Source organism: Passer domesticus, chromosome 9, assembly GCF_036417665.1.
Source record: "Passer domesticus isolate bPasDom1 chromosome 9, bPasDom1.hap1, whole genome shotgun sequence".
Classification (NCBI taxonomy): domain Eukaryota; kingdom Metazoa; phylum Chordata; class Aves; order Passeriformes; family Passeridae; genus Passer; species Passer domesticus.
In genome coordinates this window covers 46,413,933-46,436,432 of record NC_087482.1, presented here as the reverse complement: position 1 = coordinate 46,436,432, position 22,500 = coordinate 46,413,933, and the positions used below count along the sequence as shown (strand labels likewise).

At 39.9% G+C, this 22,500-nt stretch overlaps 1 protein-coding gene across 3 annotated transcripts in view; it reads left to right on the top strand.

Annotated features, from left to right (window-relative positions):
• FGD5 (FYVE, RhoGEF and PH domain containing 5) overlaps positions 1 to 22,500 on the top strand; it is a 78,900-nt gene that overhangs the window by 48,983 nt on the left and 7,417 nt on the right. The window contains exons 10-17 of one of the 3 annotated variants that reach the window (XM_064433205.1): positions 852 to 910; positions 5,129 to 5,200; positions 6,675 to 6,743; positions 11,917 to 12,000; positions 13,654 to 13,733; positions 17,951 to 18,050; positions 20,169 to 20,306; positions 21,386 to 21,488. In XM_064433205.1, the coding sequence (XP_064289275.1) occupies positions 852 to 910; positions 5,129 to 5,200; positions 6,675 to 6,743; positions 11,917 to 12,000; positions 13,654 to 13,733; positions 17,951 to 18,050; positions 20,169 to 20,306; positions 21,386 to 21,488 (705 nt within the window). Of the gene's footprint in view, positions 1 to 851; positions 911 to 4,798; positions 4,895 to 5,128; positions 5,201 to 6,674; positions 6,744 to 7,320; positions 7,390 to 11,916; positions 12,001 to 13,653; positions 13,734 to 17,950; positions 18,051 to 20,168; positions 20,307 to 21,385; positions 21,489 to 22,500 lie in introns of those variants that run through there. The other 2 variants (XR_010368794.1, XM_064433206.1) reach the window with 2 other exon arrangements.

Below are 22,500 nucleotides of genomic sequence, written 5' to 3'. Positions count from 1 at the left end.
TGGAGTAAGCAGCAGTAACATTGTATTAATGAAATCAATTCACCTCTCTTACACTAATTATAAATTCAAACCAACTCATAGCAATAAAGTCAGTTTACTCTGCCCAAGAGCAGAGACTCATGCAAGATGTAGTACCCTAGTCACTGATGATAGAACTACAGCTATACCAGTAATTTAAACAGTAGCAGGGCAGACACTCAAGCCCTCTGACCACAACTGCCTATCTCATTTTGGTTAGGAGATGCTTGTGCCATTCCTAGCCAGCATGCTCCCAAGTTATGGCCAGAAATTGATAGAAAGCCCTGTGCCACAGGGGAAGGGATGTGAAATAGGGACCTGAGCCATGTTATGCCACTGCTCTCAGTGCCAGCAAACATGTCCTAGCCCAGGTTATTTGCCAGTGGAGAATCCAGGAATTAATTCATGTCACCACCTCATACACATACATTTTATCAGAAGGGGATGACATGTCCTCTCTCTCAGCAGTAAGAGGTACAATTTAGACTGCCATGCTATTTGGTGGCTAAAGTTGAGTTGCATTCATTTGTCTGTATAACAAGACATTGACAAAAATCTGCAACTAAAAAACATTACAAAAAAGATTTAGTGCCATCCTTGATGCTTAAAAGGGACCTCATAAGCTCTCTGGGTCAGCGCAAGCATGATGCAGTTTCACACAAGAGAATGATAAAGGGAGGGAGACAGCACCATGTACCATGTCAGAGTTGCTAGGGTGTTGCATTATGAGAGTGACAAAGAAGCCAAAGGATGCCCTTGCAAACAGGAGGGATTTGAGTTATTTTTCTACTCTTTTGTGTGATGTATGGTGTTTGTTTTCCTTCATCCCTCAGCTGCCTTATTCATTGTTTCTGAAATCATGGACCAAGCCAATGACAGCATGCTCCAAGCGGTGAGTCCAACCATGACTACCATGAGTCCTACATGCTCCCATGACCTATAGTGTGTTTTTTGCATTTCTGTTCAAGTGAATACATGTGTCTGCTAGATTCTGAAGCCTCCTCCAAGGTGAGACTTAAGTGCTTGTACAGATCTGGTTTACAGTACTGCAGATGTGGAGCTGGTCTGCGCCCTTTAGTGCAGCTGTGCAAGATGTAAGACACTATAGCCAATAGCACAGAGGGGTTTTTTTCCCTCTTGAGTTTCAACTCACTTCTTTATTATTTCATTTTCTGAGCAATGAGAGGGTTGTTAATAATCATTCAGGCATCAGAATATGAAATTGAAGAGACAAAGAGAAAAAGCATTACATATAGCGTCACCACATTAAGATGATGCAGATGAAGGAAAGGAATGAAATATCAATCTTCCTAATAAGAGCTTGTTTTCAGGTAGGCTTTTAAGGCTGAAAAAATGAATGCAGTTGAATTGTTAGGGAAGAACACACTAATTGGTTATGAAATTGAAAGAACATATGCAGATTGCAGGGAGGATGTCTGACAAGCCTAGAGTTTTATCATAAAAAGGAATGTAATCTGACCTCTCTGTAAACTAGACTCTGAAACTACAGACTTGCTAAGCAAAGTTTTCAACTGGTTTGATTCTGATTTTCCTTCTCCTCAGGCAAATAATTGATAATCCTATTTCCCCATTATTAAAGCAGTCTTCGTACCAAAATAAATATTTCATCAAATGCCTGAGATCTCATGCAAACCTCCCAGAAAAATCTCAGAGCTTTAGGGATACCTGTGTTACAGGTACAGAACTCTAAAAGCTCAGTTCCTAACAGATCAAGGTCACACATTCCTGGCACCTCTGCTTCCTTAGATTTCACTCAGATATATGAGATATTTATATAAATAATTTTCTGAAGTCAGAAGTAAATGTAAGTGGCCAAAATCAAATTTGTGTTGCATTGCCATGAAATCATTTTGTCTCTACTAAGCCATGCTTCAATTTGAAGAGCATCATTGTATCATGAGAGTCTTACACATGTCACAGGCTGTATAATAATTGCTATTAATAATGTCTGTTTTGGAATAATTTCATCACAAATTCTGGAGAGATTTTTACACTTATTTCTTATCATATCATCAGAGCATCTGATCTACTCTTTTTCAAAACTTTGGTATGGAAGAGATGAAAAAAAATTTTCTTCTTTCCCTTTTGTGTGAATGTGGGGGGTTTTGCGAAAGCGCAAGTTCATGAGAAACAAAGTTCTATCCTATGCTAAATCAGAGGTTGTCCTCCTGAGTTAACATTCCAGACACAAAAGCAACAACCAGCACTTCTTTTCTTTCTCTCAGTTAAAAAAAAAAAAGAAAACCTAAAAACAAATAATTACTCTACTTACAGAAGGAATTGAACAATGCCACTTATATTAGAGCATTAATAAATTGTCATGTACCTGGCTGAATGTCTAAGAAACCATTTAGACTTGGCATATACCAGGAAAGATGATTTCTGTTCCCATGTACCAGCTCATCAAACGACACTCCAAAAATCTCATAGGAGCACTGAATTTGGATCTACATTTTCTACAGAATATCAATGACCCATTATTAGCTTTTTTTTTGTTGTTTTATGATAATAAGACTCTAGCAGTTTTTCCTGGGGACTATTAACCCAGGATTTTCAAGCAAATTATGATCATAACTTTCTCCACAGCATGTTCAACATGCAGGAAAATACTGCTTTCAATTTACAGATGTACAAACAGAAGTACAAGGCACACCATCACCACAGAGTATTGTTGTGTTATGTCTATCTGTAATTCCAGGAGATGAACTAAGCAGGGTTTGTACTGCTCTCTGAATGCCTACAATCTGTTAGAGGCCGTGAGATGCTAAGAGCTATAAATCACTGTTGCTATTAACAGCTGGTGAATTCCATGGGGAGGTGTTCCTGCTGCATAAACATCACGATAAAATTATGGAAGCTGCAGTTCACTGCTAAAATGGCCACAGCAGTATTTCTGACACCCACTTCTGCAGTACTGTCTGGGTGGAGCTTTGCTTTTGTTCCTTAATTATAGTATTGTGAAGGATCTTAGAAAGAAGAATGATGATAGTTTTAAGACCAATGAAGAAAGCTATATAAACTTGGAATTTTGGGGAACTGACAGGAAACTATGCCCCCCCTCAGCTGTCCACATTCCCAGATAAACCACTATCCTTCACATGTGATGGGTGTTTGACTTCCTTCAGGAAATGAGTTCAATACTTCTCTGTCCGTTTCCTGGTGAACATGTGTCCATACTGCAAACATCAGCATTTCAACAGGCTCCTCTGCCAGCAGTCCTGAGAAAAGCTGGGCTGCTGCAACTTCTCTCACTCTGGTAGAAACCCAGATGAGTAGTACTAGCACTGGCACGAGTGTGCTCACAGGAGAACACTGCTTTTTCTGGAGATGAAAAACAGGTTTTCTTTGTGGAAGATGTCAATTGGACAGGTTTTTCCACGCTAAAATACCCTTCAGTGACAGGAAAATCCTTTGCAAAAGTCAGCTATCCCATGATCCCTGATATTTCTTGTGCTATTGCTTTATATGTTGCTTCTATTTTATTTGCCTATAGTGTTTTAGAAGTGACCTGAGAAAATATATGTTACTTCTGGCATTGCAAAAGGGATACCTGACATCTGAAATTCTTGAAAATGTGTCAACTGTCAATTACATTGCATGGGCACAGTGAAGCTCTGTGCTGGTCAAGCCTTGTAGGTGTTTCCATGTATTTGACATCCATTTACTGATGAAGAACTAAGTATCATGCTAAACAAGTGCAATATTTCACAGGGGCAGTAAGATAGGGAGATTTCAGGCTTATTCAAATGCAAGCTTAGATAGATACGTGAATTGTGTTAGCTGAAATCTAGGGTAAATTAGCCTTGACATATCATCATGTTAACTTGGATATGCTCTTTCTAGTATCTGTGATAACTTTCTTAATTAGCTGATCCTGTAGACACAACTGATTTATATCAGGCAGATACAGTGTATGATCTAATCAAGTCTCACTAATCCCAGGGGTATATTAATGCCAATCAATGGAGCAAAAGAAAACAGACCATTGCCTATTGAAGCAGAAAACTGTTCTAAAAGGCTGTCAGGTGACAAAGCTGTAACAAGTATGGTCCTTAGTGTGTTGTTTGCCTGGGTGTATACTGAAGATACAGGATACAGTGGCTAACTTAGATAGAAGACTCCTAATTTTTAGGCATATTCCAGTGAGGACTCACTGCTGCTGGGCAGCCCATTCTACTGTTCTGATCAGATAAAAACAGCTGAATCCTATGCCCCAGCCTCTGTTTTAACAGCCTCATCTGCTAAATGGAAGGAGATTTGAAAATACTAGCAATATTGCAAAGGTACAGACATCCCTTCTTCCTTCTACCATTCATCTGATTTTCTTTGTGGGAGCACAGACTTATCTAGGTTAATCTTAACTACATCTTCATGGATAAGCTCATTATTTTATGATAATAAGATTCTAGCCGTTTTTCCTGGGAACTATTAACCCAGTTAGTGTCCAGTGGACACTGGTGCCAGTGCCCACTGACTGTACTTTAAGGGCAGGCAAATAGTTAAAAGTACCAGAGTTGAATCATAAACGTCCTGGTTTTTGCAAAACATCCAAACAGAAATGCAGCTTCATTGCCTGCTTACTAGTGTACCCTCTAAATCCCCTATTGCAAAGGCATTAATCCATTATCACAGGATGTACATCTTCAGATAATCCTAGCAACAGTCTGAAAGTATCAAAGCATGCTTTGGATTATCTGTGTCATGGCTCTTACACACAGGTCTTTGGAGCATATGCTGTACTTTGTCCCTATTTTATTAGTTCACAGAGCCAGAAAGTTGGGAAAGAAGCCAATGTATAAATACCATATGAAGTTAGCAGTTCCTTTGGAAGGTGCACTGGGGAATCACAGGTAAAAGAACTGTAGAAGGTCACAGCAGATGTGAATGCAGGTGATGAGGTTTTGTAAAGCCTGTAAGGCAGGAAGAAGACTTTCTGGGTATAAATCCTTGGTCTCAGTTCTCTCTGAAATCTAATTCTGTAATATCAGTTCTAAAGAAATAAAATGGTGGGGAGGGGTGAGGGAAAATTTGCCTGCTTATATAAAAACAGTTACTATGCAGCCTTCTAAATGCTGTTTTTCTCTCCCAGGAAAACTTGCAGAAGCTAGTACACATTGAGCACAGTGTCAGAGGGCAGAGCGGCCTCCTCCAGCCAGGAAGGGTGAGTGCTGCAGGCAGACTTATGCTGGTAAGGGCATTCTTTCTGGCCAGCAATATCTCTGTGTGGATGGCCATGTTTCAGATGCCTACAGACGTTGTTTACTGAGCTATTGTGATACAAGTTGGAGCACTGGTTTGTGTAAAAAACATCACTCTGGCAGTGCACAAAAAGAATGTCGTGCTGAGAAAGACATGCATTTTCTCTGCTTTTACACAGAGCAGCCATTTGGCTTTTCACTTCAGCAGTCATCCCCCAGTGTAGTGTATTTCGATGGAGCTACTGCTTTCCTCCTTACATACTCCTGTCAAAAGGCTGAAACTCTAGCAGGAATTGCTTTCAGCCTAAAAAGGCTCTGTGCTTTATATAGCTGGCTAAGAACCTTACATTAGGGCAATTAATTTTTTTTTCAAATTTATATTTTCACCATTCCCCATGGTGCTTTTAATATAAGATGCTGTTTGTAAGCAACACATCAACAGAAACATGAGAGAGCGTGCAGCTGTCTTGCTATCCACATCAAATGCAAATTTCTTCTTCTGACTTTCAAACCTGTCCAGTTTCCTCAGCTCCAACCTGCTTCTATGCATCAAAAGATTTCTTTCTTGAGTTCTGTATCTTTAACAAAATTCATGAAGCAATTTTCAAAGCATGCATACTAATAGCATAAGAATATTCATCAGCCAAATATTGCAAATATTTGTTTTCCTCTCTGACATCAGTATTCTCACTTGCCCTTTCCAGGTAACACTTTAACAAATTCTGCAAAGCCCAGCATATGGATTTCACAGGATTTGTCTCTTTGGTTATAAACTATTCTAGAGTGGAAAAGTACACTAGATTCCAATTTCCATCTGAAAAGAGCAGATGACTGTTAGTCCACTGATGTAGTTCAGTTAGTTATGGCAGACTTTTTCAAACATTTCTCCAATGAAGTTCTAAGTGTGCTGGTTTAGCTGCTTTTACATACACAGTCCTGCCTACATACATAGTCCATAAGATGGACTGAAAATGTGTTGTGCTTGCAAAATTATACAAATTATATATGGAGGTATAGTTAAGATGGTGTAGCATACTAAAACCCAAGGTTTCAGCTTTTCTCATTGGTCTACCCATTTTAGAGGACTTTTAAAGACAAGAATTCTTTTCTAAAGCTCATTATATGTTAGCTTTCAATCTGTGACAGTCACCTCTGAGCATAGTCCGCAGTGCAGAAAGAATGGGCTGAGGACAAGTGGGTTTCCAACCCATTTGGTACTGACACAAATGCAAGCCGTGAAAGGCACCAGAGTTAACCCAGGCAAAGACTAAACCAGATCATAAGGAGTAAGTCTAGAAACAGGTGTTGAGGTTCTCTATCTCTTCTTGTGTTGATGAATGGCATTGGAGTAGCTCCTTCCCTGGGAGAAATACTCTCTTTTCTCAGTAAGATTCAGAATGAAATCTCAGGATTACAATCTGCTGTTTTCTCCTTCAGATCTTTGTTAAAGAGGGAACGCTGATGAAAGTCTCTGGCAAAAACAGGCATCCTCGACATTTGTTCTTGGTAAGATTTTTAAATATTTTTACTCTCTCTCATATCCTTCCATGCATTTATGCATCCCTAAAGCCTGGGAGATTTAGGCTGCAAGTCAATTTAACCATCAACAGTGATGTAGTGAGTTCCTGTTCCTAACAGGGCTGTAGTCCTTCCACACGTCCTGTTGGCCCCACATACAGGAATACGTGCTGTGCAACCCTCCGGTTGTGCCACAGTTATATATATAGCCTTTACCAGGACATAACTCTGCAAAGAACTGCAAGTTTTCAAGGGGATGAGGAAAGACCAAAACTCCTCGAAACCTTCAGGAATTAAGCTGCACACTTGAAAGTCCTAAGACCTTTGAAGTTTTAAACAGGAGCAAGAGAGAATACCCTACTGCTAAAGTAGCTGAAAAACTTCCTTTGGTCACACTGGGGAGGGATCTTTGAAGAACTTGCTTTTCAGCTCCTGCTGTCCACATATATATAAATTACCTGATAATTTTGTGTATTGCCTCAGTGTAGTTCCTCTAAACACACACCTCCAACTTAGTGTGGATTAGAGCAACAGTTTTCAGTGACAGTTTGCAACATTCTTCTAGGATGATTAGGAAAAATGGACCTTTCATCACTTGGCTGGAATACTCTTTACAAGGATCCACAACCCTCATGCAAGTATTTGCAAATCAAAACTCCAGTTTTGGAGATATGCTATGAACGCTTATGCTTTCTATTTTGCATCACACACTCCATTGAGCAGTTAGAGAGTATCTGAGACTCCAGGCTCCTGAGCTCTATTCTCAACTTTTTCAGGTAGTGTATTTTGTAACCACAGGTATTTTTATGCACTTTTCAATATTAAGGTGATTATGATATTTGCCAGTGTCTTAGGACTTCGTTACCTGCTTACCTGTTAATGTTTGAAAAATTCTTTAGAGCTCCCTCCCAGAAAAAAAGCCATAAAGAACTGAGAATTACTGCTGCCATTAACATTACAATTTTGCTTGCAGAATTGATTTTAAAATAAATAAATTGTATGCCTTGAATATGTATTTGCTGTTGCCTTTAAGTGCTGACAGCTTTTCACTATGGGATCATTGTAAGGAGGAGAGATGGCTTATTACAGAAGCCACGTATTTTGCATTAATCCTTTATATTTCTCCCTCTTACTTATAATTCCTATTTGTGCATGAGTGTATGCACAAGCTTCTTTTCCTCCTCAACCATATATTGCTGTCATAATCAAAGATCAGACGAGGTGGGATGAAGTGCTAGTGCTGCACTTTCTTGATGGTTTTAGTGGTTTCTGTGAAAATTCAGACTTTCATGTACTGAAAATGATGGATTTCACACAAATCTTCAAATATGAGATAGCTGCAGTCCTGTTTTACAGAGTCAGCATCAAGGGACTGTAACAAGTAAAATTAACATCAAAATCATTACTTTCTTGCAGTCATAGGAAAAAGGCTATGCCAGAAACTCCAGGAGCTGGCCTTAAGAAACAATGTTCTCAGCAGCAGTAACTCTGAAGTCTACTGATGACTCTACTTTGTAACAGTTGATAATTACATTACTACTGATCTCTCTTCTGAAACACTTGCCTTTGTTAGTCTTCAAAATTACTTTGGAACTGTGGCTAAAGCTGGGACAAAATTCCAAGATATCACTACCCTTTAGTCTTCCAATGTGTTTGTTGCTGCCATCATAATCCATTACTATGGCAAAAACTGAAGTGCTACAAACTTAGCTGTTGTAACTGATACAGAGAATTTTAAAGGAAGATCAGAAATCAGGTTGAAAGTAAACACTGAGAGCAAAGACATGGGATAAACTTATATAAATTTCAAGTAATCTTAAATGGTTGTATCAGCTTGGAGTTCACAAGTCACAAGAGGCCTTGTTACTGGAACAGAGCAAGCACAGAAATTACTTTCTGTGTTACTTTCTAGTTTAGGAACTATTTCCTGGGGAAAGTTCAGATGCTCAAAGTCGGATGTTAACTGCAGAGAGAGAAGTATCTCTTGACAGCTGGAGGAGACATTACAGTAGTCAATATCTTGTTAATAGAAACTCTCAGTATTCAGAAAAAGTGGTTTTTTCTTCCTTTCAGTCAGCAAGGCAAATTGTGACCAAATGTACTGTCATGCAAAGAATGGGGTGGAGCTAGTCATAATGGTCACTTTCAAGAACCAAGAGACACATAAACCTGGCTTTCCTGCTCTAACACACTGACGTTGCAATCACTTCAGGCTTCCTGTATTGTATCTCCAGTAGGGGCAGGGAGAGGGTGACTGGATTGTTGTTGATTGTTGGTGACTAGAATAGTTTCCTAAGCACTGTCTCTTAAAACTGGCATTTATTTAAAGCCTTTACCTTCTAAGGACTGCATTATAATCCCTTGAAGCCACTTGCAAAACTCAGGTTTGTGTATCAATAAAAACCCAAACTTTTCAGAATTTCTTTTTAATGCTTTGCATGTCAGCAGTAACTCAAAAAGATCACCAGAAGATAGCATGTAATAGATGTAGTTTGGCTTAGCTTTGATGGAACAAGGGTATTTACCTTCACTATCCCAAGGAGACTTTTACATGAATAGCATTTTCTGAAGTTCTTAGTAGCGAAGTTACTCTGACTGAAGCTAAATTGAGACCAGGAACTGGAATTTCAGAGCAAGAGCACACACTGAAGGATAACCCTGAAAATTTAATCCCTATGCATTCTAGGAGATGAACCCATCATACTGAAGTTGTAGCTAGAATAGCCTGTAAAACTTGGTGTGTGCCAGACTCCTACTTGACCTGTGCTTTCAAAGCATGCTTTAGTGGTGTGCTCTGAATATACATCTGCCTATAAGGAACACTGTATATCTGTGCACAGCCTATATATGCATGACAGTGTAAAGACAAATTTTAGATGTTTCTGCAGGTGTGTGTTGTGTGTATCAAAATGTTACTTGAGCTGGCTATTTTGTGTAGGCTGATGGTATTGTTGAATCTGGTGTTTCCTGGCAGGATGTTTTGTGAGTTTTGCTGTGTGTCTGTTTCCTGAGTCCAATCTCTGTTTACAAGGATGTTGTGGCCTCTGTGCAGCACAGTATGGGCTGCTGAAACTGGCAGGTCCCCTAACTGCCCCACAGCCACAAGACTTTGCAACTCAGAGCCTGGGTCTTATCTCACCCTTCTAAGAATTTCTCTACAAAGGCCACTTGTTTTGAAAATGGGTTGACAGGAAGCTGCTATCAAATGGGAGACTGTTTAATGCTGTATCTGGCAGGGTTGGAGTATAGGAAATTCTTGGAGTTGCAGCTTGAAAAACACAGCTCCAGCACACATTCAGACTGCTCCACTGACACTCAGGGCATGTTTAACTCAGACTTGAATAGAAGAAGGCAGGAGTCGTAATTAGCTAGCCTTTAAAATATTCAGAAAAACCAAACATGTGGTAGACACTTTTAGACAGAGAGTATATTACATATGGATGCCAGCAGTTCAGCAGGGCTTGAATTTGTTTGGATCAATCAACTTGAACACTGTAGGTTAGAAAACTTGCACTGACTCTAATGTTACTGGGTATCTCTCACAACAGAGAGAATTATAAAAAGAAGGTGGGGGTAAAGGAAATCAGTAACGGAAAAATAAAGGAATAAAAGATGAGACATATCCTTCTTACTCTGTGCAGAAAAAGGGTGTGTGCTCCAATATCAAATTCTGAGCAGTCTGGGAACCCCAATTATTCAAAAGTATTCTAGCAAACAAAAAGTGTGTCTGAAGCCCAAGGACTTGTAGGAACTTCCCATAGGGTTCTAGCAGTCCATCTCCTCTACTGCAGATTTCTGAGAGGCTGCAAGATCAGCTTCTAACATCAGCCAATCCTCACTGCTTGAGGGAACAGTGGACAGCTGAAGCAGAAGAATGCATGAAGCCACTGGTACTAATACTAGTTCTGTCCATGCCATTCATATGGCCATCACTAAGGTCTTTGCAAAGGAAACAGCAGTGAGTGCAAACCCTTTCTTTCTTCATGAGAATGTGTGCCTTGCTTCACAAGCTTGATATTGAAATGGTTGCCATGAGTTCACTGTGTCAAGTTGTAGCTAGTAAGACCTCCAAATCACAGCCTACTGCTAAATAGGGGAGAAAAAAAAGAAGGAGGGAAAAAAAGTAACGGGCAATTAAAAGCAAAGTAACATTTAGTAAAATCTTGGGATATTAATCGAGGTTGTCATGATAATGGTGTGCACCACAGTGTCATCCTTTATCAACAGTAATAAAAAAAATAAGCAGGTTTTAAAGAGATTTATAACTTTTAAAATACATATTAAAAATGAGTTTGCTATTCAAGAAGCCCCATAGCAGATTATGTCAGGATCCTGAAGATCCCTCTCAGGAGTTCACTTTCTTAGGTTTAGTGCCCAGGTGCTGTAGGGCCCATTTTAGAGCCAGTGCTCTTTAATACCTTCTTGAAGAGGGATGAAGGACTTGAAGGGAGACAAAGTAAGTTTGCTGATCATGCTAAACTGGGAGGAGCTGTCAACTTCCTTGAGGGCAAGGAGAGGCCTTAGAGAGAAACCTCGACAAATTAGAAAGATGAGCAATCACCAACCATATGAAGTTTAACAAGGACTAGTGTTGGGAAGGGGCAACCCTGTAGCGTAGAGTAGGCAATGAGGTGCTGGAGAGCAGCACTGCAAATAAAGGGACCTGTGGGTCCTAGTCCATCACTGGCTGGGCAAGGGAGGGGATTGTCCTGCTCTGCTCTGCAGCAGCCTCACCAGCAGTACTGTGAGCAGTTTTGGGCACCACAGTATAAGGAGCTAAAGCTGTTAGAGATCATCCAAAGGAGCAACACAGAGATGGGTAAGGATCTGAAGGAGAAGCCATTTAAGGAGTGGCTGAGGCCACTTGAATTGTTCAGCCTGGAGGAGACTGAGGTCAGACCCAATCATGGTCTTCATGCTCCCTCAGGAGGGGCAGTAGAGGAGCAGCATCAGTCTCTGCTCTCTGTGACAGGATACAAGGGAACAGCATAAAGCTGTCAGGAGAGGATTAGGCTGTTTATGAGGAAAGGGTTAGGGTTAGGTAACAGTCCCAGAAGTTCATCAAGTTACAGCTTGTTCCAGGTATACCACCCAGGAAAATGGGCAGGCAAGCCTGCAAGCCATATTTCAAATTATTGATTTTGTCTGTTTTTTCATATAGATGAATGATGTTCTGCTGTACACATATCCCCAGAAGGATGGCAAATACCGACTGAAAAACACTTGGGCTGTGTCAGGAATGAAGGTAATGCTTCATCTGTATTAAAAGCTTGAATTAAAGTTTTATAGAACTGCTGGTACTTTGCTGGTTTATGTCTCATATCCAGCAGGGGGAAAGAGGGGATGGGCCTGTTATCAGGGCATTCCCTTGTGTCTTACAGGAGAAATGGCGGAAAACAAACATAAAAATATTATCTCTAAGTCTTGACTTAGTATGACAGCCTTATTCAGACTGTATAAATAATACAAGCCAAAATCATTTACCTCTGATCATGAAACAGGAAACAGAAAATATTTATTATCCCATTTTGTCTCCAGCTAATGCATTCTTGTTCTCTTAAATATAGTCACTAGAGCTTAGTCTGCCTGGTTTTAAACTCCTGCTACTCAAAATTTACACATGGCTGGTTTTCATGTGCCTTTTAACTGTTTTCATCAAAAACATTAATGGATCAAAAAGCAATTAGCCAACTTTATGGGGAAAAGGTGTATTGGGAACAATTTCACACAGTGATACAAACCCAGTTTTTTCTTCAATAAATTTATAAATTGCAAACACAATTAAGCTGTCCTCACACTCTTTCCCAAAGTACTCATTGGTACCAGAATATATGCAAGAGGAAATATCAGACCAAAGAGGTCTATTGGACCTTCATAAATGTTCCATAACTAATATTCCAAGTTGTATTTATGTGAAAGAGGATTTGAAGTGACAAGTCAAGAGTCTGATGATCTAGAAAACACACAAGATGAGAATTAGTAATCATTAATTTCAGTGGAATGACATAGGAAATTTAAGGTGTTATGAAAAGGTGCAGTGGTTGATCACCCCAGGGACCTGAGAGTTTAAAACAGACTCAGGGATCCCAGAAATTCCTAGGCATTGCCAAAATATTCTACTGTTTAGTGAAAAGGAGTTATAGAGAAAGTTCTTACTAAGGTACATTTGAAACACTGAGTCACTAACATAATGATGCTCGTTCATAAAAATGTATGAAACCATAAACCTATGTTTCTCCTCACTGGCTGTTGCTATTAGCAGGCTACTAATATACTCCATGGTAGGGAAAAGATTTTAGCTGAGCTGTAGCTTTTAAGTTGGCTTTATTTTTTGCTTTTTTTTTTTTTGTTTGTTTTTGTGGGTTTTTTGGGGTTTTGTTTTGTTTGTTTTGGGTTTTTTGTTTGGTTTTTGGTTTTTTTTGTCGTTGCTTTGTTTTGTTTTTTGGGGTTTTTTTGTTTCTTTTTGTTGTTTTTCTGTTCTGTTTAAGAGCCATGCTGCAGACAGGCATTCGCTGAACTGAAGTACTTCACTGTATAATGCCTGCATGTCAGAAAAAAGTGATTTCTATTAATTACAAGCATAGACCAAAATGCTCTGACACTTGGCAGACTAAACATCTCCTAAGTTTGTCATATTAAAACTGAACCCTCATAGATACTTCATTCTTACAGGCTGGATTACATGATTTTTTCCCTTCAGTACACCATCATATTGAAATAGAGATTGTACCTCATTACAACAGCAATACAGAAAACCCTAATGCCCATCTTTTTTGCATTGAAATATGAAACAGATGGTTGGGATATAAGAAGTCATATGCTTTGAGATTTGTGTGGTGTGCTGGTTATAGACAGTTTAACTCATGTCCACATTCATGGTCATGGCATTTGTTTCTAGGTCACTCGCCCAGTGATAGAGAAAGCCCAAAACATCTTGAAGATTGAATATGGTGAACATTGCCTGACCCTGTCAGCAAGGTACTGTTTCCAAATGTTCATGGCAGAGGGTATTATATTCTAGAGCTGTATCTCCGGGTTAGTCTAACCAGTACCCAAGACTGAAATAGTGTTTAATTCTTTTTTAACTAGTGTTTTTCATTCTGCTATTGGTGACAGACAATGGCTGAGTACTTGATTGCACAATCAACATTCATTATAAATGCAAGGCTCATAAACTGTAACTAATTCAACTAATGTACTCCCTAAAGACTAGAAGTTGGGTCTTAATAACGTCTTAAAGAAACAGGAAAGAAACCTGGGTACTTTCTATTATCTTTCACATTATTTCCCTGTGACACTAGGAGTCTGTTATATCTCCCTTTTATAAGTTCCCCTGTTACCTCATACCTCTAGGGCTGTAAAACTCCTGGAGAATACAGTAATTAGGCAATATCATGCAACAGATATAAAAGTATTTAATAGTGCTTAAGAATCAAAGTCAAAATCAAACCTTACTGGCAACCTCATGGGTTTTTCTAATAAAAGGAATTTCATTAATGAGCTTGTGTACTGCTCATATTGATGTCAACTGGGAGTCAAGATCTCCATCCTAGGATCCCAAGCCAGTGCCAAAAAGAGATTGTAGATCAGTTTCTGATCAGAAAATAGCAGTGTACTGTATTTTTCATGGTTCTAGCCCAAAACTATCCTGCTAATTTACATACAGCTATAGCAGAAAGATAACTGGGTTTTTTTTCCACATGTAGTTTATTACAAAAGATATAGCACACTACAGTGCTATTAAAATTAATTCTTCAAAATAACAAGGTCTTCAGTGCTTTTAAGTGCTGACTTTCCCACCATCAGTCTGCAACTACAGTGTGCAACAGAATCCTACAAAAACAGCCAACTTCCTAAATTACAAAGTGCCAGAGAAAGACAGGGATGGCACTTTCTTACTCAGAATCAGAATTTGGAGCTCTCATCCTTCCCAGAGCACTTACCATTTGTGGGGAGTGCTCAGCTACCAGTCAAAGTCTTTTGGTTCATGTCCTTTTATAACCATATCTGAGATTTCCATAGACCTCCACACTCTTCATAATCCTCAAAATATACTCACAGTAATTATGAATTACCTGCCAGTTATAAAAGACGTGTACATCTTCTGTATCGTAGAGGGGAAATTCTCTTGCATGTCCCCTTTCCCCAGACCAACTGAAGTTGTCATCCCTAGTGAGCAGCTTGGGATGCACTGCTTGCATTATTAGGATGTTTCTTTGCCTTTTGTACTCATATCAAGTCCATGCTTAATTAGGATAAACAAAGTAAGTGAGGCAACTGTGAGCTGTGTTTATTTGTAGATAGAACCAGGACCTGAGACTAAGGTTACCCTTCTGATAACAGACAGACAGAGGCTGGGATAGAGCCCCTTCCCTCTTCTTGTGCTACTCATTCTGTGACCAATCTGCCATAAGTCACCCAAGAACAGTTATTCCTCCTCCTTTTTGTACTGGCTGGCAGAGCTAATGAGATACAAGTGAGCCAGTAGCCAGCATGCTCTCCTAACTCCATTGCACAATGTCCTTGGCCTGTTACACTCGCCAAAAGAAGTGCCAAAGACAGAAAAGTGCAGAAGGCTTCAGGTATCCCTAAAGACTGTGTATTTTACTGCTCACACTGAGGGGCTGCAAGCTGCACTAAAGGCCAGTGGTTAACAACCAAAGTGCAAACCTCAAAGCCTTTATATTTTTATGAGACAAGGTGAGTGAACTGAGTAAATACAGCATGAGTGCCAGGGACTAAAGGCATTAGACCAAGGATGACCAAAGCTCAGAAGTCAGCCTGGCTCTATGAGTAGATAGCACTGTAAAGTCTTTCCATTTCCTGCTGAAAATGGCTCATTCATCTGAAGAGCCATGTTATTGGTTTAGCTGCTAACAGATTTGAGCACAGCACCTTTATGGTGAAGGCTCATATACTCTTATATCTTTATTTGCACCTCAAAAATATTAGTCTTGGGCACAGGTGTAACTCTGTGGTGCTTATATAAGATACCAGAGAAAATATTAGGATAACACAGTTAATATTACCTCTTGAAAGGCTAATTTAGAGTGATAGTGGTAGCACTCTGACAAAATCCCATCCTGGTCCAATTTCTTTGTTCTGTGGATGTCCCGTGCTGTCTAGTGAAATGCAGTGACAACTTGACCCCCTCTTTCTATTTGCTTAATGATGAATACATGAGCTAACATGGATAACTGATAGCTCAGCACAGAAGATGCATCCCAAAAGTCCTACAAGGCCCAAATGTGGCAATGGTGGATCAAGGGCTGAGCTTCTCTGAGTGTCAGAGGTACAGCAAAAATTCCACTGAGCCTTCATGCAACCAGTCAAATATCTAATTAAGAACAGGCCTATGCAAATTGACATAATTGATCTTACTCATCAGCATATGGGTGTTATTCCCACATTTAGTCACTAAAAACCTGCAATTACTTCCTAGATATTTTTAGTTGAGTAGAAAAGAGGCTTAAGGGGCCAGTTAGATATCAGACTTTTGCTAGCTTGTTGTCCTTCTTACCTGTCTTTCCTAAAGTGGCTTTAATTTCCACCACTCTATGGGCCACAATTTCCTTTGTGTTTCTTTTGGGTTTTTTTAAATCATATCTTAATTCTCAAGTGAAAAGAATTTCCATTAAACAATTAGCAAGACAAATGTTTAAATCAGGAAAATCAGGACTTCTTTTAGTGTTTTCTAGGCAGTGGACATGATTTGTCTGGAAGATACAGGCATCTTCAGATTTCTTAGAAAGTGTAATTTGACAGGTGATAACTTTGGTAGTAATAAGGAGCAACTAGGCTAAATAGAGGTCTGAGCAACCTGGTCCACGGAAAGGTGTCCCTGCTCATGGTAGGCCCATGGCATGAGATGATCTTTAAGGTCTCTTCCAACCGAAACCATTCTGGGATTCTGTGATTACTAGTTTGACTCTTGACAGAGGTGATCTCCTGGATCATAGCTCCTTGGCTTTCAGAGGAAGCTACTGAATTTGTAGTACATACACTAGCTCAGAGTTCTGCTCCAACCAAGCTCGTTGAATTTTGCACAGGCTGATGCTTGTCAGACAAGGGCTTATGCTTATAGTGCAGAGGGATGCCAAGTCAAAGATCATCAAGAAAGTCTGGCATTTCCTCTCTTTTTGTGCCTTTTTTTTTTAAGACCACAAAACACAAATTGTTCTCAGATGTCTTGTTTGGTGGTCTTCATGAGGATAGTGTGAGGAAATCACAGCTGAACAGCAGCTGGCAATGATGCCACTGTTAGTCTTTACAACAAAGTCTAGTGAGTAGCTTTAATGTGAGTGGCTGGTATGATCTGGAGAGGGGAGACCACACTGAGTTGCATTCTCTCCTATGACTGAAGCTAGAAACCGCTAGAGCTGTTCAGTTTCACATGAACAGGAAGTGCACAGTTTGAAGTCACAGCAGAAAAAAACAGCTAAAACAGGCAGGATACCTCACGGCTGTAACAGAGCAATTGCATCTGTGAAATAACAGGCACCCACCCTGCTGGTTTTTGGAAATAGCTGGACTAGCAGGGAAATGCAAAGTGCTAAGTGGTTTGCCTTGTGCACAGGGGGCATCTAGGGGCCAGTCTGGAGAATTACTGGCCACCAGTACTACCACTGGGTAGCTGCAACTCCTTCATTAATTGCTGGCTTCTTCTGTTCCAGGAGACTGGATGTTGTCTGTGAAGAAGCTTAAGGAAAATTGAATCATTCACATCTCTACCGTGGGTGATACACTTCTGCATTTCCCAACATGCAATTCACCCAAGCAGCCCACTGTGGAGATAAGCATAAACACGCTTGCTTTGAGCAACCCACATATGCCAACACTCTATGTACTAGAGTGCCTAAAAGATAGGGCAGACAAAAAGACAGGACAAAAAGAGACACTTCATATTGTCCTGTGTGATCTAGGATTGAGCAGCTTATAGCAAAGCCAGACACTACTTTGAAAAATTTTCTGGGTATTTAGTTCCTTCTCAGTCACAGTCCTAAGCATGGAGCTACACTAATCATCACTCTGAATATGTCCAACAGTCTATTTTGTTCCTGGTCAGAAAATTATAAGTTCAATGCAGTAGTGGGGAAAAGCAAACATTCATGAAGTGAAACTTTTCTCCTCTGATCAGTTTGTTTCAGTCCCTGCTGTACATGGCATTGACTGTTCTGCTGTATTTCATTCCCCAGCTCTTGCTCAGAAAGGGATGACTGGTACAGCTGCATCACCAAATACATCCCAGATGACTGCAAAACTCACAAGACTTCGACTTTCCACAGTAGCGTGGAGGTAAAAGAAGGCCAAATCTTTCAATGCTTGAAAAGGGAAGGGAGAGAAAGAGAGAGAGAGAGAGAGAGAGAGAGAGGAAAGGAGGAGGGTTATACAATTTGGTGTTCCTAGTATCCAGACATTCCATTTTCATTTAAACAAGCATGCCAAGCTTGAACAATGAAACTCATCACAGCTCATGGGCTATCTCTGAAATATTAATCACACATCATACTCTGTGGCCTTTACTTAGTTCTTCTGGAGGAAGATTGTTCTGTCCTAAATTACAAACAAGTAGTTATTTTGGATTAATTGAAAATGGCTACAACTTCATAGATTAAAAAAAAAAAAAAAAAAAAACCAAAAAAAAACCAGCAAGCTACCCATTAATTACACTAATATCATATACACAATAAAGTCCCTATCAGTGCAAACTCCACCAGTGATATTGAAACTGTACCAGTGCAATTATGCATATTATTATCTCATTATTTTCAGTTATTCTACTCCCAGTTAAGGAGGCAAAACCTGCATCTGATAAAAAGTAAAAAAGCTATTTTAGATTATGTAGAGCCCCAGTTTTACTAAATAAGAAAGAGTGTTGGTGAGGCCACATCTGGAATGTTGTGTCTAATGCTGGGGTCCTCAGTATGACGCATGGAAATATTGGGAAGCGTCAACAAAGGGCAGCAAAGCTGATAAGGGACTGGAGCACCTCAGATAGGAGAAAAGGCTGAGAAAGCTGGGACTGTTCAGCCGGGAGAAGAGAAGGCTCAGGGAGCATCTACTATATGAATACCTGGAGGGTACAAAGAAGCCAGGCTCTTCTCAGTGGTGTCCAGTGACAGGACTAGAGGCAGTGGCCACAAACTGAAACACGGGAAATTTCTTCAAACAGCAGCAAAGACTTTTTCACCCTGAGGGAGACTGAGCACTGGCACACAGGGTTGCCTGAGCAGGTTGTGGAGTCTCCATCCTTGGAGATGTTCAGAAGACACTCGGACACAGTTCTTGCCAACTGCCACTATGTGGCTTTGCCTGGGCAGACTGGTTGAACCAGGTGACCTTCAGAGTTCCTTTCCAAATTCAACCATTCTATAAATTAATTTTCTAGGACCTCAGAAAGTAAAAAATAAATTCAAAACCAGGCGCTTTTTTCTGGCCTGTATCTAATCTACTTTTAAATACTTAACAGAAAAAAAATGAAATAAGTCAGTTTAGTAATCTAAACCAAATCCTTTTTCAACAAATTAAACAATAATTTATTTTGCACTCTGCCTCTGGTATAAACTTGAATGTGCACATGGAGAAACTTGGAGGAATTTGATTTGTCTGTGTTTAGATCCTGTGTGTCAGGAAGTCTAATTTCCACACAGGAAACAATCCTTCAAAAGCACAAAAGTTTGTCATACTTGTGCTGAGCTGCTGTGAACTGACAATGGGGCACTCATAATACTTTGGTGCTGAACCTGAAGTAGCTCACCTTATTAGCTTGCATTCAGTTCTGCAGTGATCGTGGCTCCCTGGGCTTGGAGCAAAGCCACCTGAACATCACTGCCATGTGGTGCATTTCAAGAACTAGGAACAGCAAATACATTTTCTAAAGCTGCTTACATATATTGAGATCAACCAGAAAGCATGGATCAGATTTGGAGTGGGGTAAATTCATCTTTGGTTCTACTGTTTTCTTTATTCTCCCTTCCCTTATCACACAGCCATCCCAAGCTGTAATGAAAAAGAGCTCAGGTGCTTTTTCAAATGAAAGTTGTAGAGCTTTTTAAGGATATTATTTCAAAAGCTGCTAACAAAAAGATGCTTTTAAATCATGTTCCTTCCTGCAATTTTCATATGCAATTAGTCAGATACTTAACTGATGTGGAAGAGCGTCAGGGCCTGACCAAAAATAGATTTATGTGGATTTTTACTTTTTTTGACTAGCTTTAGCAGCAGTGTGTACCAATCTTTCAATGCTGAAGCAGCTGTATGTCACTTATATAAGTGCATTAGGAATGAGAAAATTTGGGGATCTTAGCAGGTGAAGGTAGACTGAAATGAGAGAATTGTATGTATTGCAACAGGGCTGACTAAGTGGACTTAGGAAGTGTGGATGCTTCTTCATTTATTGTTTTTGATTTTAAGCTAAGGGAAAGGCTTGGAATACCCTTGGGTGAGAGGCCTCCTACACTGGTGCCCGTGTCCCATGTCATGATGTGCATGAACTGTGGCTGTGACTTTACCCTCACTTTGAGGCGACATCATTGCCATGCCTGCGGGAAGGTAAGAGCTGCGCAAGCTTCTCAGGGGAGTTTTATTCACACCTCTAGGACACTGGCGGCCATTGCTGTAAGCTGAAAATTTGTAGCGACATCAAGATCAGAATTCAACTTCCTCTAGAACCAGTGAGCACTTGCTAAATTAGCTAGCTAGGTTTCTAATGTTACTAGTAGGAATAACAGTAACCTTGCCTTAAGGTCAAATTACCTCCCAAAGGCTAGTGGTTAGAAGCTGAGAGAGTAATCGTTATTGAGTGCCACCTTGTATCTAACACACAGCTAGCTCTAGAGACAATGAGGAAATACACTAAAAATACAGGCTCTGTTCTGGAACAGAGCAGTAGCACAACTACTCCATGTCCTGTCCCTAATAACAGCTAGCAAAATGATCTTACAAGGAAAGTGAAGAAACTCAGGAGCAGAGCATGGTTTGCTTGGTGACTAAAAGGAAGGTTTATTCTGTGCTCCAAAGAGCTGTTGCCTTTTGCCCTAAAGCTCAGGGGATCCATAAGCTTTCTTGGTTTTGTCCCTTAACTTCTGACTATAGAGATTTTCCTGTATACATAAACTTGCAGTCCTGTTTTAAACCACACCTGTCTTTTAACCTGATTTTAAAATTTATTTTAATAAAACTATTAGCAATTTTTGACAGGATATAAAAGCATTTAACTTAATCTTTTTTCCTAATCCCACTGAGAAAAATCAGTCTGTTCATATACAGGATTTGGAGGAACACAAAGGCTTATTTAAGAAAACAATGTTACTAACAAAGCTACAAAACCAGATAGTATTAAAGTGGTCTTTCTGTGATTCAGTGGTAGGGAACATATAAATTCCTGGAGAGAATGACACAGCAATGGTGTGCAACCAAATACAGTGACCAATTCTGCTTGGCTTACAACAGTGTAAAGCTACAGCAATCACATTTCAATCAGCAAGCTTTTCTGGATTGCCACAGATTCAGGAAAGAGTCATGTCTGGTCCACTATCCAACTACCTCTCCCAGCCAGCTCAGGGGATTTGTTTTGTATATGCATATCTATAAAATTATATTCTATTTATGTGCCTCTCATTCTGAAACAGATTGTATGTCGAAATTGCTCAAGAAACAAGTACCCTATGAAGTACCTCAAAGATCAAGCAGCCAAAGTCTGTGATAACTGCTATGTGGAACTTAAAAAAAGAGGTAAGATTCCTTCATTCTTGGCAAAACAGACAAATTGATTTCCTGATTGTATAATGAGGAAGACTTAGGATCTGCCATCTATATTGTGTTTTGTTAAATTTTTACTCCTCATTTCAAGTTTGAGGCGTGTGTATTGAGGTGCTGGGAGAGCCAGGCTATATAGAAGCTAAAACTGTTTAGCGAGCCATAAAATCAAGTTTAGCGAACTCTTTTTTTAGACTGGAAAGGGGAAACTTAGGTTAGCTATACAAAATAAATTCTTTTCTCAGAGGGCGATGAGGCAGTCACAGGTTTCCTGGAGAAGCTGCAGCTGCCCTGTCCTTTGGAAGTGTTCCAGGCCAGGTTGGACAGACCTTGGAGTGGTCTAGTGAAAGGCATCCCTGCCCATTGCAGGGGAGGGAATGAGATGAAGTTTAAGGTCTGTTCCAACTCAAACCATTCTGGGATTCTATGATTATAAGCCAATTCTGAGAGCTCCCTGGCCTTTGGATAAACCACAATAATGAAAAAAAAATGTCCTACGAGGAAGAGCTGAGGATTGAGTTTGCCTCCTTTGAAGATAAGGAGTCTGAAAGGTGACCTCAGTGCTCTCTGCAGCTTCCTGAGGAGGGGACATGGAAACAGTGGTGCTCATATCTTCTCCCTCTGATCCAGTGACAAGACACATGAGAAAGGTTCAACACTTCAGCAGTGACATGAGGAACAGAGGGTGACCAAACATTGGAACAGGCTTTCTAGAGAGGTGGTCTATATCCCCTGCTTCTCAGTGTTTAGGAGACACTTAAACAATGCCCTTAATAATGTTTTAGTGTTTGGGCAACCCTTAACTGGTAAAGTAAGTGGACTAGATTGTTGCAGGTTCTTCCTAACTGAACTATTTTATTCTGTGATGTAATTATAGGCGATAACTATTCTCTGTCATTTCTAATTAATTAGCCATTAAAATAAAACAGTGTCTTTGTGGTTCTTCACTGTCCTCATCCATGTTGTAGCTTTTACAAAAAGAAACACT